The 12399-nt window shown below is 39.0% G+C and overlaps 1 protein-coding gene across 1 annotated transcript; it reads left to right on the top strand.

Annotated features, from left to right (window-relative positions):
- The first annotated feature begins 493 nt into the window (after positions 1 to 493).
- Positions 494 to 11745, top strand: znf277 (zinc finger protein 277). The gene is made up of 12 exons (XM_061722700.1): positions 494 to 535; positions 1744 to 1960; positions 2353 to 2441; positions 2573 to 2655; positions 4820 to 4911; positions 5292 to 5402; positions 6371 to 6503; positions 7015 to 7082; positions 8134 to 8230; positions 8627 to 8669; positions 9615 to 9789; positions 10718 to 11745. The coding sequence occupies exons 1-12, from the start codon at positions 508 to 510 to the stop codon at positions 10905 to 10907; spliced, it is 1326 nt and encodes a 441-aa protein (XP_061578684.1). The 5' UTR covers positions 494 to 507; the 3' UTR covers positions 10908 to 11745.
- Positions 11746 to 12399: the final 654 nt, after the last annotated feature.

Here is a 12399-nt window from a genome sequence, read left to right as displayed (position 1 = left end):
TAACTGGGGAGTTTATAGAACATGATGTGTCGTCAATTTAAAAAGGTTAGTCTAAGAACCGAAAGAAAGAGATTAGAATATTAAAAAACAGGGAATAGAGAAAGATAGGTGAAATACATTACTTGAATATCAAAAAGATATCTGGTTCAATATCTGGTTTAATTTAAGCCGTTTACGTCAATGTTCAAATGCAGGCTGAAAACCGTTCTATTTAGCATCTATATATGACAACTGAAAGGATTTTACCTGCAGTCTTCATTTGTAATCAAATTAATTAATGTTTTTTACAATGATTTTATTTGCTTTCGTGGGATTTTATGTAGCTGTAAAGCACTTTGAATTGCCTTTTGTATGAATTGTGCTGTACGTACTGTACCTTGCCTTGCCATGACGTTACACTTTCTGTACACTAGATGGCAGCATACAACTGTAGCGCTGGTTCCTAGCCTGGCTTTAAAAACAGACGAAGAAGAAGAAGCAGGAAAAAGGGAGAAGAAGAAGAATATTATGGCTGCCAGTGAACGACAACAAGCCGGTAAAATTAAGTTTTTAGTAAATATTTCGCTTTTTTAAAGTTATCACTATGTTTAATTATGTTGTATGTGCTCGTGTTGTTAATATACAATCTCTGGTAACGTACACGCAATACAATACAATACAAACCTCGTATAAGACCAGTAAAGCTGCAGCTGCATGTTCTCTACTAACAGCAGTTCAGTTTTTGAAATCACATAAATGAAGAAACAAACAGAGAAACAACAAATAAACAACTGACCGAAAAACATATAACTACTGTACTCAAATACACGTTTTTCATCTTTATTTACAGTACAATTAACTCCTTTTGTCAAATTGCAACACAAAAACAGGTATTGTAATGATGGTGATAATAATAATAATAATGATGATGATGATGATATTGTTGTTTGTTTGAAGGGAAAACAAAAATAAAATAGTGTAATTGGTTATTTTACATTTCAAAAAGCAGCGTTGAAGCTTTCTTATCTCTTAAGTTACTGTGCATTCAACAAGGGTTTGGTCTTAAAATGTCTGTTTTCAAGAATACGCCATTTTTGAATAAGGAACAACATTCATTTCAAATTCAAGAATGTTGTTTCCGTCACCAAAATGTTACGTCTTTTTTAAAGCTGCGGATTACAAGGCAAACCTATTGGTTGTAAACAACTAATAGGCAAGTTTATTTATATAGCACAATTCAACACAAGGTTATTCAAAGTGCTTTACATCAACATTAAAAGCGGCAAGACATAATTAGACAGTAAATAACAAATAAAATGAAATAAAATTATGAGAAAAGAAGGTAAAATAATAAAAAGCACAAATAATAAATCCAATAGGATTACATGAAGTACATGACGGGAAAAAAAGGTGTTACAGACTTTTAGATCCTTGTTCAGAAGATGCAATCCACTGTTCTGATCACAGAAACTCTTTAGTTACATGTCATTAAAAAGCTTAATGATATAAATTATCTATTGCTCCAAATAGTGTATTAGAGGTCTGTAGCTGTTATTACATTCATTTCTGGCAAGACTGGCGCAAGTTTATTTATAGAATTTAAATCGTATGCACGGGCAGTTCAGACATATCTAGAAATAAGAGCAGAGATGTAATGTAGGCACAACCTTCTTCATGTATTTAATCTTAATTCTAGTAATGTTCTTTGCTTTATGCTGGTGCTCAGTCATTTTTTTGGTGATCTGAAGTTCCCTCTTCCTTCAGGTGAGGGGAGCATCCTGGAGCCTCTGTGTTTCCCAGAGCTTTCAGCTGAAAGTTGCAGTCTTCCCAGTGAGCATTGTTCCAGTGCTGAGCTGCTGCTGCTGTGTCTTTTCTGTTCGGAGTCATTCCCGCTGGTGCAGAAGGAGCAGCTACTCAAACACCTGGTGCTGGAGCACAAGTTGGTCATTGCTGACGTCAAACTCATCGCAGACCTCCCTAAGTATGAATCCAAACCTGTGTCCAAGCTGCTGACGCTCCCCTGTTTGTGTAACCAGGCTTAGAAAAAGGACAGAGAGAAAAGATCTGAAGTTGAGGCTTGAGTAGTCTGTCTGAGTAGTCCCATGTACCACGAGCAGGTCCTCATAAGAGCACAGAGCAAAGATCTAGTAACAGTCCATCACTGGAAGAAGCAGTGACCAACAAGGTTTTAATAAACCATTAAAATTATTCATTAGGTAGTAGATTTTGCCACCTCTGGACAATATAAAGTTACCGCGTAACCTTGTTATCTTGGCGGATGCAAGGATAAATATGAGAAAAGTAGTAAATCATTCATGAACAGTTGTTGAGTCAAATCATTTTGTTCAGAAGAGCTTATGTTTCCTCAAACAGGTACGTCCTATACTGGAAGGGCAGATTCCTGGAGCAACCAGTCACAGATTTCTGTAGTGTGATCAAGACCAACTCCACTGGTCCAGCTGGTGAGTCGGGGCTGAGGAGGCCGGACATCACACACTGAATCTAAGCTTCATCCTTCTGAGAAAGTCCTTTTAACAATGTAAATGATTCAGAGTCATGACATGTCCACATCTGACAAGTTTTTGACCTCCAGAGAAATGGGAAGAATACTTCTTGCTGTGTGACGTCCTTCCAGAAGACCGAATCCTCAGAGAGAATCTCCAGCAGAAACGGCTGGTGAGCATCTGAACAGCATATGCAGCATCAGCTAAATTCTAGTCCACCTGAAAATGTTGGCTCATGGATGACGTTTTTAGCCCATCATCAATAATCATGCATCTTAATTAGGGGTGTAACAATATATCGTGCAACGAAATTTCGCGATACAAAAACGTCACGATACGTGTCATGGAGGTGACAAAGTGTATCGCGATATTGGGTTATTAATATTAATCTATTGTGTTGACTAGTAACGCGCATCCGACCGCGGCCGCGACCGCATCTCGACCCGCGGACCAAAATCTTACTCCGCTCAGAAGAAACTAGTCCCGTTTTGTGGTCCCGTTTTGAGCTCTGAACTTTTACTAATGTAAGGCTGGTGTAGAGTTAAGCCTTACCTTATTAAATTAAACCTTTTTCTGGTTGTGAGTAGGATAAACACGGGGACAACTTCTGCTGGGTTCCAGTGTACTTTAATGTCCCTCAACAGTGTAGGATTTTAGAACATCAACACAGCACCTAGTGCCGTACTGTGGCGTATCACTCCGCCCTAAAACAGACTAATCATTACAGATAAACTGACTAGTGTCATTATAGTCCCTGATTTACATCACAATATAAAGAATATATTTATAAAATAATGAACCCTGAATTACCAAAATAACCTTCTTAACAAAAGTAAATCTCCTCTTACACTTATAAGGTGAGCATGAATCAATCTTTTTTATGATGTAAAATTGTATGTATTTATTTACTTTTATTTATTTATTTATTTAATTGTAGTTGTTAAATTTTGGAAAAGAAAAAAGTAAAATCGTACATGAGAGAAATTATTCAGTTTGTGGCAAAATATTTGTACTTGTATGAAACTGAAGATGCATAATGCAAACCTGACATTTACTTTTAGTTCAGTTTGTGGAAAATGGTTGGCCTGGCTTTCTCTTTAAAACTTAAACAGTTATAAAGCATTACAAACTGGAACAATAAGGCAAACGTACAGCATTGTTTTGTATTTTGTGTCTTTTCAAATAAAAGACAATTTTTTACAGTCATATGTTCCTCATTCAAGGTTGTTAAAAAAATACTGCTATAATCGTATCGTTATCGTGACCTCAATATCGTGTATCGTACCGTATCGTGAGATTAGTGTAGCGTTACACCCCTAATCTTAATCCAAACACGTTATCGTTTTTGATGTACAGTAACGTTTCTCTTGATTGATTCATGTCGGGAAGACCAAAAAGATGTGTTTTCTGACTCAGACTTGGAGAAGCCTTTGAACCAAGAAGTTTGTGGTCTCTGAGCCCTCAGTCTCTCCAGGTTCATGTCCTCCTGCAGGGAAAGAACATCTGTTGTGCAGCATTACGCATGATTAATATATTTACTACAATCTGCCTTGTTACAACACATCTTACTGTAATGATCAGTGGTATATCATTTCAGAAGGAGACTTTGCCAGGTTACTTTGTTGATACATTCTGAGTTTAAGATGCTATTTGACTGTAACTATTTTCTTAATTAGTCTCTTGAAAGTAACTGAAGTGAAAATGTTTCAATATAAAGAAAAAACGATTGGTGCTGAATTTAGTGTCATGGTACATTTCTGCAGCCGTCGACCTCACATTTTTCTGCAGCTGATGCTGAAACAGCTGTTATTAATAATTATGGTAATTTAACCCTAGGTATGAAACAAAAACGTACCCGAGGCTCTCTCATTAGATTTAACTTAATCGCTTCAGTGTCCTGGGGTGCGACATGGAGGTAGACTGAACAAACTGATCAAGAAGGCTGAGTCTGTTTGCTCGAAACTTGTCACCCTGGAGGAAGTGGTGGAGGAGAGGATGCTGGCAAAACTGCTGGCAATCATGGACAATCCCTCCCCTCCAAAATACTCTGGACAAGCTAAACAGCAGCTTAAGCAACAGACTCATTCAACCCCCTGCTCTAAGATACAGAAAATTGTTCCTACCAACTGCAATAAGAGTCGCCCGGATCTAAATCTTTGCAGTGTACAAATACTGGAACATATACTTTTATCAAGTGATATGTGTTAATACTAATCATATTGATATTATCTATCATATTCATACGATATTTTCTATTATTATTCCTGTTTTTTTCTACCCAAGTATTTCATGATTTTGTATTCATACTATGACATCCGTTTATCTAATTTCTACAGGAGGAGGTGCTGGAGCAGCAGCAGCATGAGAGAGATGCCTGCACCTTCCAGCGACTCTGCATGTTCTGCAATGAAGAGTTCAGTGGAAACAGGTGATGCACACCTGTCCCTGTACCGTCTGTAAAAACAAAATGATTTAGACAAACCTTTCCAGGTAGGAAAGAGCAGCAACAAAAGCATTGATTGTCTTCATTTGACTAACTTTTAGCTAAAAGTGATTGTATTCTGTCACTATTACTGAGGATATAAAGTTAATGGTAAAACTATTCATAGGGTTTTTCTTGAACAAAAAAAACCAGTTAGATTTCAAAGAGGTAAAATGTTATCATCTTGGACGGGCTGTACTGGAACAAATTTCACTGTGCTGGGCCGCTGACTCAATGACAATAAAATGAATCTGAATCTGAATAAAATAAATGACAGCCGTGCTGTCATGTCAGTAGGTGAATCTCACTGATGTCATGTTTTCCAGGTCATCACTGCTCAACCACATGGCCAGAGATCATTCCTTCAGCATCGGGCTGCCGGACAACATCGTCTACTGTGACGACTTCTTGGACACTCTGCAGAGTAAACTGGACAAGTATGAACCGAGTCGTTTGTGTCTGTGTAACACGGCTCCAAACAAAGTGTTGTTCAATTTTCTGATTTCAAATGTAGTTTAAATTCATAAAAAATATAAATCCAGTTTGAATCATTCAGTTATGAACAGAGATAAACAGTGAGGGTTAAGGGTAAAACAGCCGTACCATCAACCCAGCGTGCTGTGGCCTTGGAAGGAAAGGTGGCGAAAGTTTGAATCAGAAGAGCAATAATAGTGACCAACATCGTTCTTAACATCGTTTTTTCACGGATGCATCTCCAGAACGGCTTCAGCTGTTTTTGTGGCATCTGTCACATACACCTGCTGTTGGACCACAAGTGGTTTGTCAGGATGGGACACTGAGGAAGAATAGCTGGATTCGAGTCTGTGTTTTAGACCCCACACATTTTTAAAGATTAGCTCTAATTATAGTGGGGGAGGGGTTTGAGCCAGGCCCAGTTCAGACACAATCAGACAGACCAGTTTAGCACTAAATAAGTGGATTCAGCTCTGTGTTAAAGGGCTAATAGATGCATTCTGTAAGCAGATGATAGGTGGACAGCAGTGGAGATGGTTGACAGCAAGGTGTCAATCATTGTTATACGCTGTTCCTTCAAGAAAGCAAAGAACCTCTGTAACTAGAGAGACAAATGAAGATGAGAGGCAGCTCTCCTGGATGCTGCACTCATCGCTCATATGCACATTCAGCTGATTGTTGTAGAGTGGTTAGAAAACCAACTCTGAATAAGGCAGTTTGGGCGGAGGCTTGCCGTTACATCCAGGTGTCTCATTGTGAAATTAAGATGACTGACCTGCTGGTCAGTTTTCACCAACCACATCAGTTCAAATGATGAAAAACACTGAAGTTCATCAGAACTGCAGGGCTTGAGTTTAGCATCTGCTTGAGGAGCAACATTGTTTTTTGTTTTCATATTTGTGAGTGTTTTTTTTCTTTTCATTTCCATCAGACTGCAGTGTTTGTACTGTGAGAAAACATTTCGAGATAAAACCACTCTGAAGGATCACATGAGGAAAAAAGCTCACCGCCGCATCAACGCCAACAACCGAGAATATGACCGCTTCTACGTCATCAACTATCTGGTAAAACAAGACGCCTTTACACTTCTGTGAAGTAAATCATGAGTTTTCTTGTCTCTGCCAGCCAGGAAAAGGATGTTTAACTTCTCCTGCCTCCTTTTTGGCTTACAATAGCAGCTCCAGCCTGTGTTGAAGCTGCTTGAAGAAGTTGTTCTTTAAGAAAAGGAACTTGTTCTCACAAATACTTCTCTGATAATTACTTTACATTTAGCAGGTGGTTTTATCCAAGCCCCTTACAACACAGTCACAGCTGATTTTGTACATTAAAAGTTATTTCACCATCATTAGACAGTTTTCTTTCCCTCCCACCGTAACTTCAGCCACACATTTACAAAGTTTGTGTTCAAATATCTGCAGACGTGTTGTACTGACAGAGAAACGTCTTCTTTCTGTTTCTTCTCTGCTTCTTTGATTGCTAAAAAAACACACACACACATGCACACACATTGGACAGGACATTAGGGGATTCACTCTTTTGTGACTATTTTTGGTTTTATATCTGTTCTCCTGTCAGGAACTTGGAAAAACCTGGGAAGATGTTCAGAGTGAAGATGACCGTGAGATGGTGGATGATGATGATGAGTAAGTATGTTACATTCAGCCGAGTTTAATGTTGATGTAACTTATTGATTTCTAAGTCTCTTGATTATAGTGAACAGAAGTGTTAAGTGTGCATTAAATATAACTGTTCATAAATTAAATAAATCCCTTATCGACTTAAAGTAAATTTTATTTGCACACCCAATTTAATATTTCCTAAACAAAACCCATCCACCAATCAATTCATCTAAGATATCTATATCTATATATATATATATTATTTACAGCCACCAGGAACAAGTCTGTCCTTTTTGAGGGTGCGTTTCCACCTCCCACGAGTCACAATCGTCACCACACTATACATGCAGTTTCCTACCACACCAGGGGCCTCATGATCCAAGAGTGCGTGGAATTCAACGTGAATCCGTGCGTGGAATTTTCACGTACGCAAAAAAAAATTCTGATGTTCAAAACTGTGCGTTCGCCAAAATCCACGCAGGTTCCTTTGAACATCACAATCAGCGTGGATTTGAGCACAACACTCCGCCCTGTCTCCTCCCTCAAATACATACATTTGAATATGATAATGAAGATAATTATCCATTAAAAACCACTCATCCTAACAAGGAACTTGCTAAAACAAATTAAAACTAAATTAAAACATTGGCTGTGAGCTGGAGACAGTTCTGTCAAAAGTTGAGGCCTGGAAAAAATAATTTATTTGGAGGTCTATAGGAATAAATTCCTACAGACCTAATTTTTCATGTATTGGTGAAACTCGATAAGACATTTTCATCTTTTTTACTTACACCCACACACGACTCGTAGAGTTAACTGTAGTTGCCACTGTAGGCCATAAGTGGTATTGCTACAAGTATGTTCATCAGAACAACTATCTACTTTGTTTTAGTCTAATCGTCTTTCGGGGGAGGATTAGAGCCATGTGCCGTCTTTTCCAGTAACATTTTTAATCCAAGAAACCAATAAAAAGTTCTTCAACATGGACTTTTTCCAGTTAAGATTTCTGAGTCGTATGATGGCCTTGACTTTGTTTTCAACAGTTGTTTTTTTTTATTTTTTTAATCCCCCTCAGCGACTGGTCAGACTGGCGAGCTCATCCAGTCTCTGCTGTGTGTCTGTTCTGTGATCATCAGTCAGAGACGATGGACCAGATCTACACACACATGAAGGTAAGGTCTTGTTTCACAGACTGAAGCACAGTTGACTCCAAGAAAAAGCGTAGACGAATCTTGAACATGAATAGATTTTAATAAACGCAGCTGAAGTTCCACTCCCTGGTTATCGGTCTGTTTAGGATGTTGTAGCTGTTGCTGGAGCCTCGCCACAGTTTTACTCTCCAGTTTTATAATTGTCTGATGTTGCTTGAACCTTAACCTGCATGGAAAGAGTCAGGGTTTAAAGTAAAAAACAAAACAAACAAAAAAACTAATTTCTCTCAAAATGGGTCTGAATTCTTTTGATTAAAAGGACAACACTTCTCCATCCAGCATTTCCTGAGGATTTTTTGATGTGTCATGATTGCTGAGGGTTTTGTGTCACATATCTTTTTTTTCTTTTTTTTGCAGGGTGTACATGCCTTTGATCTGCATCAGCTTAGGACACAACTCAGTAAGTAAATGAAGATGTTGACCACTACTTATGTCATCATGAAGTATCTGTTTACCAGCAGTAAGATATCTGTATTTATGTTATGTGCATTGTGCATCTATTCCTTTTTGTGACTAACAACTCAGATTTGTGAAGTGAAGGTGTAAATATGACGGCGTTTTCTCTCAGACGTGAGGGTGATTCTTTCAATACATGTCGGATTAAAACAGAGGATTGTGGACTAAAAGTACCGTATTTTCTGGACTATAAGTCACACCTGCATATAAGCCGCATCCGCTCTATTTTAAAAAAAAAAAAAAAAAAAAAAAAAAGATTGCAAACCGCAAATATTTATGTTGTTAGATTAGATATTTACTACATGTACAGAAGGATTTTGAACTGTAAATGATGTACATGTTTGTACCTAAATAAATCCTTTTCCTAACAGTGTCTTTTAACACGGCAGCAACTTTGCTGATTAAAACGGGACAGAACCAAGAGAAAATAACCGGTATCTATTTGTCTGTTTGAAATCTGCTTCTACCTACTTCTATCTGCTAAGTAGTAGTGTATTCTTCTTTGCATTTATTTTGTCTTTTTTTTAAATTCTAATTCCGGTTAAAGCGCCCCGAGAGGTGGAAGAAAAATCCACAGAATAGCCGCACCTTTGTATAAGCCGCACGGTTGAAAAACTATGAAAAAAGTAGCGGCTTATAGTCCAGAAAATACGGTAGATCTTTTCTTTCTTCTTCCAAATATTTCCTTATTCCTGCACAGTTCAGTCCTGTAAAAACACAGTTTTACAGGGCTTCCTGTGAAACATTACAGGGACTGGTGAAGAAATTGTCAATTTAACTGTGTGGTGTGACATAGGAGAGTTATGTTCGCCTGAGTTTAGTTGTATTTTCTTGTGTTGGTGTGACGTGTGCTTGTGTCGTCACCGTGCCCTCATGTGTCGTCCCTCAGACCTCAAGTTTTACCAGCAGGTCAAGCTAGTGAACTTCATCCGGCGTCAGATCCATCAGGGCCGCTGCTACGGCTGCCAGGAGAGGTTTGACTCCAAAGCTGACGTCATGCATCACATGGTCTCTGAGGAGCACGTCATGAAACTGCCCGAGATGTCCACCTGGGATCAGCCACAGTACGTCCTGCGGCCGAGTTGATTTAACTTTTTTGATGAATCAAGCTTTTCAAGCTTTCTAGGAAGCGTAAGTTTAGCACCGAGTAGGAGATCATCAGCTGCTGGTTTAATATTGAACCAGTATGTGTCTCTGCAGCAGAGGTGTCAAAAGTATTCACATTCATTACTCAGGTAGAAGTATAGATACTAGAGTTTAAAAATACTCCTGTAGAAGTTGAAGTATCAACTCAAGTTCTTTACTCAAGTAAAAGTATAAAAGTACTGGTTTCAAAACTACTTAAAGTATAAAAGTAAAAGTAATGTAGGGGGGGGGGGGGCATTAAGGACAAAAGCCATTGAAAATGAATGTATCTTAGTATAATGCAAGTATATTAAAGAAGCATATATGTGTACTATTGATCATTAACATGTGTTTCAGAGAGCAGGAGATATGATGACTGGTTGCCTATAAGTATTGTAATGGTGCAAAAAGTCAAACTTCAGAGGCATGTTATCATTTATCCTAACCTTTATTGGAATGTACATCCAAGTTTAGTTGCAGGAATCTGAGGGAACGGATGTAAGAACAAAACTGGACAAGAACATCTGAAACAACCACAACCAAATTCACTCAATCCGGAAGGCTGAAATGAAATAGAGGAACGAGGCTGTTTTTAAAATGTAAGGAGTAAAAAGTACAGATAATTGCGTGAAAATGTAAGGAGTAAAAGTAAAAAGTCGTCTGAAAAATAATTACTCCGGTGAAGTATAGATAACCAAAATTTCTACTTAAGTAAGGTAACGAAGTATTTGTACTTTGTTACTTAACACCTCTGCTCTGCAGTATTAGACGCTGTCTTTATAGATTAGATAGAGATCCTTTTGAAATAAATCTAGGGAATGTTTTTAAGTCTGCAGAGAGATTAACCTCCAATTGCACTCTTTACAGGTACTACTTCCCCACATACGAGAACGATGCTCTCCTGTGTACTCTGACTGACAGTGATGAAGACGGTAATGACGAGGCAGATCATAGTGGTGACATCCCTGTCATCTCAGAGGACATCTCCAACCTCAGGTCACTGAGACAGAGCAGCGTCCTCAACCAGCTGCTGAAGAGCAGAGGATCCTACCGCTGAAATCATGGCTGGACTAGGGGGAGTAGGATAACTCTTCCTCTCACTGGACTTGCTGTGTACACGTGGATAACAGCACATTTCTCTGAGGATAATGGAGCAGTACAATAGTGCTTCCTGAGAGTGAAAACAGACGCTTAGCCCCAACAACAAGGATTTACGTTGCCAGAAGATTGAACAACGCTCAGGTGCTGTTCAGATCTGAAGCTGCTAATTGTTTCCATTCAAATAATAAATCACAACCAGTATCACATTTATTCATCAGGTTTGTGGAAATCAATGAGGAATCTCATTCAGTAGACTTTGTCTCTTAAGGTTCAATTTGAAAGAAAAAATAATTAAAAAACTAAGTAAAAAGCCACAGTAATGAAAAGATATGAACTCTTTACAAGACGGAACCGATATTTACAGATATGAAGAAATATTCAACCCTCTATGGGCCTGATTTACTAAAGGTTTGCGTGCGTAAAAACGTGTGCAAACTTGACATCACCCGCAAACCAATGTGCAAGCTGATCTACTAACAGCGTGCAAAGAGGACTGCGCCTCTCAAATGAGCAAAATAGCACACGCTATTCATTTAGTACTTTTGCCCTGATGAATAATCAATATGGGGCGTAGCCGCCAGAAAGCGCTAAATACTGGGAGGGGAAAATGCTAATAGGGTAATTTACCACACGCAATGAGATTTACCAAGCCTGAAAGTAATTGCGGGGATTGTGATTGCGTCTGTATTTAATACGTTCGAAAGGAAGGTGCTAATCTGCCCAGCATTACGCACCGATGGCTGCTGTTATTATGGCAAGGAGTCGACATCGCCAAAATCAAAGAATAGCAGAGAGAGAGTCTTTCGGATTCATGTAAATTTGTTTGGAATGAATGAAAACCAGATAGTTGAAACATATCGACTATCTAGCGATTCCATCATGGAGCTGTTGAATGAGTTAAGGGCTGATTTGGAGCCGGTCACAAGCAGGAGTAACGCCATACCTGCCTTGCCGAAACTGCTCTCAACTCTTCATTTCCTCGCATCAGGGTCATTCCAGCGCACTGTAGCCATTTCTGCTGGGCTCTCCCAAAGCAGTTTTTCAGGTGTGCTGTCCACTGTCCTCAACGCTCTGTTACGCAGGATGGGCAGGCACATACGGTTCCCATCCACTCGGGACGCACTGAATGATGTCAAACACGGATTTTATGCAGTTGCTGGGTTCCCCAGAGTAATAGGAGCGATTGACTGCACTCATATTCAGCTGGTTCCCCCATCAAACACGGAGCATGTGTACAGAAATAGAAAACACACACATTAATTTTTTTATTTGTGATAATAAATAAATCAATGGTTTTCATGGAGAAAAAAAGTGTTTCTTATTGTGCGACTACCTTGTTCTGCAGTTGGCTCTAGCGTGTCATAGCCCGGTATCCCAGTTATCTGCTCCTCGCAGAAGGTGAGCTGCACCTGCTGCTCAATGCTGGTTAGAGGCATCTCTTCCACAGG

This window comes from Cololabis saira, chromosome 5 (assembly GCF_033807715.1).
Source record: "Cololabis saira isolate AMF1-May2022 chromosome 5, fColSai1.1, whole genome shotgun sequence".
Lineage (NCBI taxonomy): Eukaryota > Metazoa > Chordata > Actinopteri > Beloniformes > Belonidae > Cololabis > Cololabis saira.
Note: the sequence above shows the minus strand (reverse complement) of the source record. Positions and strands in the feature narration are given on the sequence as shown.

Bases quoted from the DNA above. Each gene is read 5' to 3' on its own strand.
- znf277 (XM_061722700.1), top strand. From the start codon at position 508: ATGGCTGCCAGTGAACGACAACAAGCCG. The intron at 536-1,743 runs GTAAAATTAAGT...CTCTTCCTTCAG, and splicing joins CAGTGAACGACAACAAGCCG to GTGAGGGGAGCATCCTGGAG. The intron at 7,083-8,133 runs GTAAGTATGTTA...AATCCCCCTCAG, and splicing joins ATGGTGGATGATGATGATGA to CGACTGGTCAGACTGGCGAG.